General features: G+C 44.2%; 1 protein-coding gene across 10 annotated transcripts in view; it reads right to left on the minus strand.

Annotated features, from left to right (window-relative positions):
• TNRC6A (trinucleotide repeat containing adaptor 6A) overlaps positions 1 to 6,537 on the minus strand; it is a 99,592-nt gene extending 93,055 nt beyond the window's left edge. For 3 of the 10 annotated variants that reach the window (XM_047087652.1, XM_047087656.1, XM_047087651.1), the window contains exons 1-2: positions 6,150 to 6,535; positions 5,712 to 5,759 (exon numbers count right to left, since the gene is read on the minus strand). In XM_047087652.1, coding sequence (XP_046943608.1) covers positions 5,712 to 5,759; positions 6,150 to 6,154 — 53 coding nt within the window. In that variant the 5' untranslated portion in view covers positions 6,155 to 6,535. Of the gene's footprint in view, positions 1 to 551; positions 673 to 5,711; positions 5,760 to 6,149 lie in introns of those variants that run through there. The other 7 variants (XM_047087653.1, XM_047087657.1, XR_006963594.1 and 4 more) reach the window with 5 other exon arrangements.
• Positions 6,538 to 12,782: the final 6,245 nt, after the last annotated feature.

Below are 12,782 nucleotides of genomic sequence, written 5' to 3' on the forward strand. Positions count from 1 at the left end.
GGAAGGAGCCTGATGTGACCTAGTGACAACACATCACCTACGTACTATTCCTGCCGAAAAGGTTTAACTGAATCTAATCTTATAGGAACCATCAGAAAAATCCAAACTGAAGCCTGCAAAAAAGGGGAAGGAGAGGATAAAGGAGTGCTCCTGACATAAGGAAATTACAGACAACTAAAAGCAACCCTGGATTAAGGAATTTAGAGAGGGAAACCAACATATTTATAAAGACATTACTGGGGCTCCTGGGGGGCTAGGTCAGTTGAGTGTCTGACTTCAGCTCAGGTCATGATGTCACGGTTTGTGAGTTCGAGCCCCGCGTCGGGCCCTGTGCTGACAGCTCAGAGTCTGGAGCCTGCCTCGGATTCTGTGTCTCCCTCTCTCTCTATAACCCTCCCCCACTGGTGTGTGCTCGTGTGCGCGCTCTCTCGTCTCTTTCTCGCTCTCTCTCAAAGATAAATAAGCGTTAAAAAAAAAAAAAAAGACATTAGTGGGATGACTGGGAAAATGTGAATATGGACAGAATGGCATTGCAACAAAGTTAAACTTACCCGTGCATGACAATGCGATGGTTATGTAGAATGCCCTGGTTCTTAGGAGGTACACATTGTCTTACTTAGGCGTGAACTGGCATGATAAAACTCTATGGCAAAAGATTAATAATGGGTAAACCTAGGAAGAGATACAGGTGTTCACTGCACTATTCTTGCTATTTTGCTGAAGATTAGAATTACCTTTTAAAAATTTTAAATGGGAGGTCATTTTCTCGACTTTGAGTGAGAGACCTATCAAAAGACAGTCTGAAGAGAATACATACAGCACATTCTATTTTAGTCTCTCCAATCATGGGCAGTACTTTTGAAGTCAGAAAAGAGAACTGTAAGGCATTTTAATTATTACTTGCAGACTTACTTCAGATGCCAAAAACGCAAGAAGTTACAGAGTAGTACTCAGACTTTTTAATGACGTTCATATTTAAATTTTCCACAGAGGGTTGTTATGCATTTTTAAACTAAGCTTACGGTTTGATTCATTTATTCTATCAATTGATTTACCGCATAGCTGCCAAATTAAACTAGAAAGAAACCTACCATTATGAATTTGCTGGCCTCCAAACCATATCACAGGAAGGCAACAGAAAAGCGTAACAAAAATCAGAAGGCAATTTTTTTTTTTTTTTTTTTGCAGCTAAAGGCTGATGAATTACAAGAGCAGGGTCCACCTTATCTAGGGAGACCTGCTATCCTGGTTCATTCCTGCCGTCCCTAGTCTTTTTTTACGGAGCACCTGTCCCAGGCAAAAGTGCCTCAGACAACAATGTCCCAGTTTAGATGCTATTTTATATGGCATCGCAGCGTCTTTAACAAATTTTCTTAAATGATGGCATTCAATAGCTGGTTTGGGGGGGGAGGGAAATCAGCTAACATGAAACATGTAACTTTTACTTTAGATGATATACCCTACATTATAACAAATTAACTAGAATGAGCACAAAATACATTGAGATAATTGTTTTTACATTTCCCGAAAGGAGAAACCAAAGTTATCATTTTTTTACTGTGCAATATAAAATAAAATATTGCTCAGCTGCAAGAACTCGATAGAGGTGAGAGGCCTGTTGGAATTCCAGATCTGTCACTTGAGAGAATATAACCTTGACTGCATTACTAGATCTATCTCAACCATAGCTTTCTCATCTGTAAAACAGGGGTCATGGGGCACCTGGGTGGCTTAGTCGGTTAAGTGTTTGACTCGTGATTTCGGCTCAGGTCATGATCTTACAGTTTGCGGGTTCGAGCCCCATGTAGGGCTCTATGCTGATTCCACAGAACCTGCTTGGGATTTTGTGTCTCCCTCTCTCCCTGCCCCTCCCCCACAAAATAAATAAATAAACATTAAAAAAAAAAAAAAAAAGAAGGGCTCAGAATACTGGCTGGTCTCTCTGATGTCATGGTCTAGCTCTAAATACCCAATGATTCTATGGCTATGGCCTGCAAAAGAGTTTTTAAAATTAGATCAGTTGCATTCGAAAAATTTTTTTTACAACTCAAAAATGTAACTTACTATCTTCTCTCACCAAATTCCTATTTCTGTTCTGACCTCTATTCTGTTCAGAGGCTGAGTCAATCTCCCATTCATCCAAAACGGAGACCCCGGTATGTCTAGTCCCCTCTCACAACTAAACCCAGGTTAGTTACTTGCCAAATCCCGGACTGCACTTCCTCAGTATCTTCCACTCTCACGCCTTTTCTACCACCGCTGTAATCCGGGCCTCCCACACCTCCAGCCCACATCACAAGTTACCATTATTCTAGCATATCACACTACCCTCCCCAAGAGCGTATGATAGCTCCACACTACTGAAAGATCTATGCCCAAAGTCCTCAACCTAATACTGCATCCGTCCCTGCTCTTGTATGCCAATCCAACCAAACTACCCACTGCTATTTCAAAATTCCCTGTACTTCCTGGATTTTGTGCCTTCAGTTCTGTTGTTCTCACACTGCCCTTTTCTCTGCCTTTCAAAAGTGATTCTATCCTTTAAAGTTCCGTTCCAATGTGACCACCCCCATCTAGATGTTACAGTTTCCTCTTTTCAATGCCCATGATACTGACATAAAGTGACAATTTAAAATTCTTTTAATGTTTATTTAGTTTTGAGAGACAGAGCGTGAGCAGGGGAGGGGCAGAGAGAGAGGCAGACACAGAATCCAAAGCAGGCTTCAGGCTCTGAGCCGTCAGCACAGCCCGACGCAGGGCTCAAACCCACGAACCATGAGCTCATGACCTGAGCTGAAGCTGGGCATTTAACCGACTGAGCCACCCAGGTGCCGCAGAAAGTGACCATTTTAATGGCCAACTGTGAAAGAACTATAGTTTACCCCGGGTAAGTAAACGAAATTTCTGTCTTGTGCTGATTCTAACTCTCGCTCACTACCTGGCACGCTGTCTTGAGGATCTACCACTTGGCAGAGGGAACGAAGAACGGCAATACGACGTTGACATTCAGAGACTGGAGGGTTCAATACAGGGGTACACACAGTAACATTTGGACTTCCACAGTACTAAAACACGTTAAAATTAACTTAACATTAAAAATTTGCATGTTTGGTTATCTTTGGGGAACATGAAGATCTAGAATAGTGGTTCTCAGCTGTGGGGGTGATTTTGCCCCCCAGAGAACATTTAGCAATATCTGAAGACGTTTCTGAATGTCACACCTGGATGGGGGTACTACAGGCAGATGCTGCTGAATGCCCCACAATGCACAGGGCAGACCTCACAATAATAAACTATCTGGTCCAAAACATCAACAGAGCCCAGACTAAGAAGCTCTGGTCTGGAAGTATTATATGTACCTGTGTCTCTGCCTCCTCAGAGATATTTTCGAATTTTTCAAGGCAAAGAACCATGTCTCTAGTAACAGACGATACGACACGACCTAAAGCCTGACAGCTCTTTCAATTACTAGTGGTGTGGCCTCCTGAAAGTTCCTTAACCTTTGTCTCAGAGCAGGAATATTCCTGTAAAACAGGACCACTGGCACCCACCTCACACAGTGACCCAGGGATCAGAGGAGTCCACGTAAAGTCTTGAGAAGAGTGTGCCAGGCAGAGTACGCATTCAGTACATTAAGCTACTTCTCTTCTGCTCCCAGGTGCCTAGCCTTGCGTTTGGAACACAGAAGATGCTGAAGACATGTTTGCTAAAGGAATACAGGATAATGCCTGGATTTCCTAGGGAGAGCACAAATGCCTCCAGACAGACACACTCTCCTTATATGGGAAAAAGGAAGCACAGAGATGGAGTTGACAGAAAGCATTTGCCCGCCTAATCGCACCTCTCCCCCCTCGGAACACTTTTAACCTTTAAGCAACACTACCCTCTCACGGTCCTTAGTATACGCTGCCTTGTAACCTCCTTGATACTCGTCCTTCCTTTTCGATCTTCAAGCATGGCAGGAGATGGTGGCCTGACCTCTACATCATCTGCCTTGTATTAGTTACTTGTGCACATATTACAGTCTTCCTACCGGATTGAACAAGCTCTCTGTTGCCAAGTGTCACATTGGACTCCTTTCTATACAACCCAAGGGGCCTAACACACCTTAGCAACTGGCTGGCCCGAACCCCTTGTTTTACAGATTACACAGAGAGGCTAAGTGATTTGCCAAGAGTCAAGGTCATACTGCAAGTGACAGAGCCAGGATTCAAACTCTGATACATAGCTCATACGGAGACTCTCAGTTCTATCCAACTAGAATAGCGTATGAAAATTATACCCACAGTAGAGGCAATTTTTAATTAAGCCCCAGAAAACCTCCATAGAAATTATACTGATAGAGTTACCTGACAAAGCAAAAAAGGAAGGAGAAAGAGACTCCAATCTCCCTTCTGCTGCTGAAAATTCAACCTGTTTTCTTTCATGGTTTCATATCTTAACATTTTTTTAAAGGTTTTGACAACAAAACTTATTACATGTCCGAAGGACAGATATTTAGTCAGAGTTGTCAGGCTTAATTTCCTTTAACCAGTCTCCATAATTATAACAGAAGATCTCTTATTTGGTAAGCCAATGATGCCCACCCTCACCAACTGAAAAGATTTTTTAATGATCACCTTAACAGACTAATTATCTATAAAACCCAAAAGACCAGCAATTTGGAATGAGTTTATGTGGTGAAAAATATTCACATGATTTGAATTGTGTTATTAACCTCACCATAACGTAAACCTAAAACTTACAGTCGTCAAGGACAAACTCCATTAAGACCTGAGACAGGAGAAATTTTACTTTACTCTGGCCAAGTGAAAAAGAATGCTGCTCACTGATAAGGTTAATCTAGAAGTTTCTCTGAGTCTCTCAATAGGATTCAAAACAAAATGGCAAAAAAAAAAAAAAAAAAAAAGACTGAGGAAATGGATGTGAAAAGGAGTTAAATACAGTGCAATGCTCTGATGCTTTAAGCGATTATGGCTCAATAAAGCTAAACATTTCCATAAAGGCAACGTTTAAAAAAACAAAAAATCCCTTTGTGGTGATGATTTAAGTTACCAGTGCAACAGCACTCAGGCCCAGTAGAAATGATAACCACGCATTGGGAACAAATTTTTAATTATTCCACCAGCTGATAAAAAGAGCACACACCGAACACAGACACAAACCTAGTTTCAAAAGAAAACAAAACGCAGTTTATGCTTGTTCAAGTTCAAGGGCAAAACTGTTTCCAGTGCAACAGAACCCGCCTGACTACAATGTGTTGGAGGAAAAAAAAAAAAAATGCGAACATAGTATCTTCTTATAAAGGCAACAATTTGAGTTACAAAGTAATAACGGGGAAGCCAAAACAGTTTGACAGCCCGCCATAAGGGCCGCCTCAATCATGAGTCACACAATGCCTGCAACCATTTACAATAGTAATTAATGCACAAGTCCCCTAATTAAATTCTAAAAGGGTGAGAATGCTTTAACTAAGTTTACAAGAATTGCTTTTCGCTGTTTTTTTTCTCTCCCAAAGAAAAGAACACACGCGTAATTACGCATCTCCCCGCAATCCCTCCATCCAGTATTCCCTCCGGCCTCTTCTCCCGTCTGCCTATTCCCTGCGTGCGAAAGAAAATGACACGGGGGAACTTCTAAACCCAGAAAGGGCGAACCAGAGTGCAAATACACGATTAATGGGGCGACAGACGGAAGCTCGCCCATCTTACCTGCTAAGATTCCTTTCTACGTCTTTGGTAGCTTTAGCTTCCAATTCTCTGCAAGAGAAAAGAAAAGGGGGAGGGGGGAGAGAGAGGGAGAGAGAGATGCGCGTGAAAACGGAGCTGCTGCGGCAGAGGCTCGCGCCGGGGCGGATGGGGGAGGGGAGGGGAGCCCGGGGGTGCTCACAAAGCTGCGGGGCTGCAGCCCGGACTGCGGGCGGGCTGCGCGGACGAGCCGCAGCCCCCGGCCCGGCCCCAGCTGCGTGGCGCGGCCCCTCGGGCCTCCCGCCCGGCCTCCGCAGCGGCGCCCTCGCGGCCCCCCCCTCCCCGTCGAGGCCCGAGGTCTCGGGGACGCCCGCCGCCGCCGCCGCCGCCGCCCGCGGTCGCGGGCCCTGCGGCAGCGCCCCAGGCTCCTCCCGCCCGAAGGGAGGCCCCCGCCCTGCTCACCTCATGTGTGTAAAGTGCACGAGCAAGTGGGGCGCGGCGAGTGAGGCTCGCGAGCCTCAAGCCCTCCGCAGCGCCGCGGGGAGAGGCCCGAGCCGCTGCACCAGCGCCATTTTCTACACCGACCCGCTGCCGCCGCCGCCGCCACCGCCGCCGCCGCAGGCCCCAGAGCGGAAGTGAATGCCCCGCTCGGCAACCCCTTCCGGGGGCGCCGCGGCCGCCGGCCTCAAGATGGAGGTCCTAGCAACTAACCCCGCTGACGGGACGGGCCCTTGGCAACCGCCCGGGCGCGGCTCGCGGCCGGCGGCCCGGACTTCCCTGAGGGAGTTCACTGCCTCCTAGGCGCCCCGCACAGAGGCTGGGGAGCCCGCCGAGCCCCGGGCCCAGCCTCTTTCGCCGCTGCCGGCTGCGATCCGACTGGAGTCCCGCCCCTCCTCCTCCTCCTTCTTTGCTGCGACACAAGTTTCCTTCCCTGCCGCCCGGCCCCTCCCCCACCGAAACACACCAAAAAAAAAAAAAAAAAAAAAAAAAAATCCTAAATCGCAAATTCTACCCCTGCCGCAGCAAGATGACCCCGCGCGGCTTGTGAAATCCGCCACTTGTAATTATTTTTGACCTTGGGCCAGTTATTTAACCTCTGTGCTCCTCTGCTTCCTCCTCAGGTGAAGAATGCATACCTGAGGTGGGCTAGGAGGTTTAAAAGCGATTTTTATCCACCGAGTTTTGCAGACCGTTTGACTCAGCAATTCCACGGGCACGGATTTCTGTTCCGAAAATAATCCTGGATATCTACAAATATTTTCACCGTCAAGATGTTAAGTGCCGGCATGGACGATGGTGAAAAACCGTGAACGGCCAAAATGTCCAACACTCTAAGGTGGCTTTAAAAACTGAGCTACTGCAAAAATGATGGGGAGGAAGGACGACGGCGAGGGGAAGGTGGTTACAATAGAATAAGTGAAGAAGCGGGTTCCAAACTCACACCGCAGGAAGCATGTAAATACAATACGCTCCATTCGTGCAGTAAAGTAAAAATATATACCCAAGTGTCGATGGGAGATTGCTGCTTACCTACAGGTAGATACAGCCAAGTACCTACACGTAGATGCAATAAAATACATGTATGTGTTCGTGTGTGTATGTGTATATTCTTTCCATCCCCTCAAAACGCTTTTCTTCCCCCTAATCAAAAACGATTCCTCCTCTCTGTGCTTAAAATCCACTCCTTCGCAGAAACCTCACTCTAAGGATCATCCCGTTTCCCTCTTTCTAAACTAGGTCTTTCTTTGCACTGCCTTTAAAACATGCCCCAATCTCTCCCATTAAAAAGAAACCAAACCTCCCTTGACTGCCTGCCCAGTTCCTCTCCTCTCTGAGGCAGATGTGTAATAACTTAATGAATGAATGCATGCATGCACAAAAAGTCCTAAAACATAAGCGCCAAAACGTTAGCTGATGATATTATGAGGATTTTAAATTTCTTCTTTTAACGTATACGGCTTTTTTGTTTTGTTTCATTTTTGTTTCATTTTATACAACGAGCATGTTAAACACACACACAATTTTAAAAATCAGGTTTACAAAATGTAAAAGTAGAGGCCATCAAATAAACCCTAAGTGATTTTTTTCCCCCTGCCATTAAGTCCATACAAACGCATATTTGGTTTGGTTTTCTTTTACGGTCCTTTCTACTTAAAATGTTAAAAAATTATATTACATCATTTCTTTAGGAGTTAAAAAATATGAACATGTATTTATAGCACAGTATGTTTTCATACCAGGTTTATGAATAATTTTCCATCACAGCATAACGCAATGAAGACAACAGTATTTATTGACATTTACACAGCTGATTTTTAAAAAAAATCCTTTCTAGTCCTCCCCCAAATTGCTCTTATGCATGTCACAATTGACCTTGAAACTGCCAAACTCAATGTGACATTTCTCGCCTCGTCTTGACTTAGGTCTTAGCTGTATTTCCACAACTGGCCGCTCCTACTGAGTCTCTTCTACTGGCTGTCTTGGCAACCCATTCTCCCAAATTTCTTTTTACCTCTCTGGCAATTCCTTTTTTTGTACCCTCTGCCAGCATCTCCTGCTTTATACCAAATAAATGTCGGGATCCCCAAGGCTCTGTTCCAAACCTCCTTCTCTCTCACTCTTTCTCCCTCTCTCTCTGTCTCTTTCTCTCTCCACTTTCTCCTTGGGATGGGCGATCTCATTGACTCTCTTATACTTAAATACTGTTCAAATGCAGACTTTCAAATTCATGTATTTAGCCCATATCTCACCTGTATACACCAGAATGCCAAAACGACAGATCACCCATGCAACAAATATTTATTGAGCACCTACTGTGTGCTAGATACCGTGTTAGGGCCCGGTTCCCTGCCATTTGTGAGGAACTACTTTGGTGGATGAAGTCTAATGGGACAGATTTCTTTTGTTTTTTTAAGCAAACTATAAAGTATATAATTACAAATGATGACAAACACACAGAAGGAAACGATGGTGTTCCAAGAAAGTGTAAAACGAAGGAACATAACATAGATTATGTGGTCAAAGAAGGTTTCTTTGAAAATGTGAAGCTTCACCAGAGAGCTGAAAGCTGAGGAGAGGCAAACCAGGACCCAGGGAACAGCAGAGGAAAGGTCTCAGGCTGGAGGTTTATATTTGCGAGTCCTTGTTGTGGATGAAAATAGGCTCTGTATTGCATTTGCCTTTAAATCCACTGGAGCCGCCATTTTTATTTTACTTTGCATAATCAATTCAGAACAAAACCAGAAACGAGGTCTGGTGTGCAGTGATGGGTTTCATTACCACTGCTCATTTAAGTAAGCAAATGCCATTCCTACAACAAGCATACTTTCTAATTAAATGAATATTAGAATATTTTGTGTGGCGCATTGTTGAAGTTTACAGTTTGAGAATTTGTACAGAACATGAAACACCTTTCCAACAATAACTTTGTTTTAATGAAAAAGCTTGGGAAAAACACGTAACTGTGTCAGGAAACTTCTCGCTTCTTCTTGCTGAGCATAATATGAAACAGAATCTGTACCAATTTAAAAACTTTCGGGGCGCCTGGGTGGCGCAGTCGGTTAAGCGTCCGACTTCAGCTCAGGTCACGATCTCGCGGTCCGTGAGTTCGAGCCCCGCGTCAGGCTCTGGGCTGATGGCTCAGAGCCTGGAGCCTGCTTCCGATTCTGTGTGTCTCCCTCTCTCTCTGCCCCTCCCCCGTTCATGCTCTGTCTCTCTCTGTCCCAAAAATAAATAAACGTTAAAAAAAAAATTAAAATTAAAAAAAATAAATAAAAACTTCCTGAAGATTTTATGTTTAAGTAATCTCTACCCCCAATGTGGGGCTCGAACTCACCACCCTGAGATTAACGGTTGCATGCTCTACCAACTGAAACAGCCAGGTGCTCCTGAATTTAAATTTAAATAAGACCTTTTCTTCATTTGTCTTTCTTCCTTGGGTTCTTGTTTCTTTGGTTTCTGAGGTTACCAGAACATATATGTTCTTCAACCCTTTCTTCTTCTCACTGGGAAGAGTGAATGACTAGCCTGACTTGGGAAACTACGTACTTGAAAGAAAATGATTTTTTTTTTTCCTCCCAAGGCTTTTTTTTTTTTTAAACCAAATGTCATCCTGATATATCTATATATGTATTTTTTAGGCAAAGCTGACTCAAAACATTAAAAAAAATTTTTTTTAGTGTTTTCATTATTTGTTTTTGAGACAGAGACAGACAGAGCGTGAGCAGGGGAAGGGTGGAGAGAGAGGGAGACACAGAATCTGAAGCAGGTTTCAGGGTCTGAGCTGTCAGCCCAGAGCCCGACATTGGGCTCAAACTTACAAACACAACGTGAGTTCCAACATCAACGCGACCCTTAACTGACTGAGCCACCCAGGGGCCCCAAAACGTTTTTAAATTTAGAAAATTTTCCACAATAATGTATAGATGGAATTTAAAGGCATGAACATGAAGAAGATTTCCCAGAGAGAGTGTATTTATTTTATTTAACTAAAATTTATTTGGTGCTTAATACGTGCCAGTCATGCATTGGTCTAAGTGCTTGACAAATATTAACTAAACACTCATGGTTTTCCTCACACACCCCCACGAGGTAGGAGAGTGCTCCCCATTTTACAGATGAGGATAATTAACGTGTCCAAAGTCACAGTAATTGTAGTAATAAAACCAAGCAATTTGGCTCCTGAGCCCAGGTCGCTAACCGCTACGTTGTAGTCTCGTTTATCTCAACCATTTTAGACTCTACAGGCCCTTTTGCTAACAAATTATTTTTGTTAGCATGATAACCATAGATAATAAACCTACCTAGCACATCATTTCAAAAGAGGTATGCAATGACTGATTCAAAGGAAAAATAAGAGAAAGGCACGCATCATAAAATAAACTATCTTTCCCTGGGTGAGGACTTGGGAATAGTGTCCACTGGAAACCTCAGGAAAGTAGACAGAAGCTGGCCACTGCAGGTCGAATCCCCACGACAAATGCAGGCTGACCCAGCAGTGTCCCACCGATGACGCACACACCGAGAACCGTAGTGATGTTGGAGACAAGTTTTTATCCGGAATACAGCACAACTCTCAGTCAGGTTCCGAACGACCAGACAATAATTCTCCTTCAACTGACGTGGTAATTGCATTCCCAGAACTTTTCGGGTACATTAAAACTGAAAAAAGTAAGGCATTGGGTCCTCTGGTGATTAGAAACATGCCGTTCACTTGTGTGAGTGCCTGCCGAGCGAGAGAGGGAATTTTCCACTTTGTGGGACCAGCCAGCACCCACGGCTCCTAGCCACTGAATCTCCCATCCACTGAGGAACGGGGGTGGAGAACCATTTCTTGAGAACCATTGCTACAGAGTGAGAAGATCGTGGCCAGAATGAGTCCTGAGGAGGTTTGATACTCCAGCCAGGGAGGAGGAAAATGGGGTAAAGGTACTATAATGGGGCCAAGTACATTAGACTAATGAGTCTCAGACTCACGTCCTCCTCTGCCTCCTTCCCCCACCTCACACAAACATGTCTCCAAGGGGACAGTTTTCCTCAGGTCAGTAGTAACTGTTACTGTTCAGCTCACTGAACCTGCCCATCCAGAAACCCAAGAATCCGTCTTGACTCCCCCCCCCCCACCATCCAATGCATCAGTAGGTTATTTGGTCTCCAAACGTCTTTCTTATTCGTCCCTTCCTCTGTTTCTCCACCGCCATCTCCAGCACACCCCCTAAAACTCCACAAATTCTTCCCTTCCTCCCTCTTTTATTTTTTGCTTGTGGTATTGTTTAAATAAAACAAATGCACCCATGTGAAGTGCAAAATGCAATGAGTTTGACAAATAAATACATTCGTGTAACCACTACCACAGTCAACATGTAGAAGACGTCAAACACCCCAGAATATTCCCTTGTGCCCATTCTCAGTCGCTCATCTGCTCCCCCCCCAACACACACACACCTGACACCAGGAAGCTGCTACATTTCTGACTTACATCCCCATAAATTAGGATTGTCTGTTCTAGAACCTTATATAAATGGAGTCATACACTATATGTATATATATATATATATATATATATATATATATATATATATCTCCTTTGTGCCTGTCTTCTCTTGCTCAATGTCTGTGAGAGTCATTGATGTTGTTGCAAGCATCAGAAGTGAATTTTTGTTACTGAAAAGTATTCCATTGAATGGATGCACAGCTTGTTCACCATCTTCTGTTGATTGACGTTTGGGTTATTTCCAGCCTGGGGTTATTATGAATAAAGCTGCTAAGAACATTCTTGTGCATGTCTTTTCTGGTGGACTGTAGACATATGTTTTTATTTCTCTTGGATAAATAACGAGGAACACAATTGCTGAAGCACAGGATACGTGTATGTTTAACTATGTGAGAAACTCTAGAATGTTCCTAAAATGGTTCCACCAGGTTGTACTTCCAATCCTGGGAAGGGATCCCACCACCCCACGTGCTGGGCAGCACTGCACGTGTTCACTCCTTGCCTCTTGAGATCATTCTCCATGTAGCATCCTTAGCGATCTTCTCTTAAAATGAAAACTTAATCATCTTATTCTCCAGCTTCAAATCATTCAAAGACTTTCCAAGGCTCTTGACTCAATGCCTAACATCTTTAACATGGTCTACGATTTCTTCTTCTTCTTCTTCTTCTTCCTCTGCTTTTTTTTAATGCTTATTTTTGAGACAGAGGGAGAGAGAGAGAGAACAAGCAAGGGAGGGGCAGAGAGAGAGACACAGAATCTGAAACTGGCTCCAGGCTCTGAGCTGTCAGCACAGAGCCTGACACGGGGCTCGAACTCGCAAACTGTGAGATCATGACCTGAGCTGAAGTCAGCCGCTTAACCAACTGAGCCACTCAGACGCTCCAATGGTGTTTTCTTAATGGTATCTCTGGTCATTCCCCTTGCTCATAAATCCAGATAACCCAAGGGCCTTCCTTTCACTTTTGAAAAGGTGCCCAGCTCCTCGACCCGGCCTGTTGCTAACCATGTACTGGCTCTCAATCCCCGTGGAACTTCCTCAGGAAGGACTTTCTGACCACCACCTGTTAGTTGTCCCAATTACATATTCTAAAGGCAGTCTCTA

This window comes from Lynx rufus, unplaced genomic scaffold (assembly GCF_022079265.1).
Source record: "Lynx rufus isolate CCGP_SWC_20201006 ecotype Redwood Valley unplaced genomic scaffold, mLynRuf1.p SCAF_23, whole genome shotgun sequence".
NCBI classification, from domain to species: Eukaryota; Metazoa; Chordata; class Mammalia; order Carnivora; family Felidae; genus Lynx; species Lynx rufus.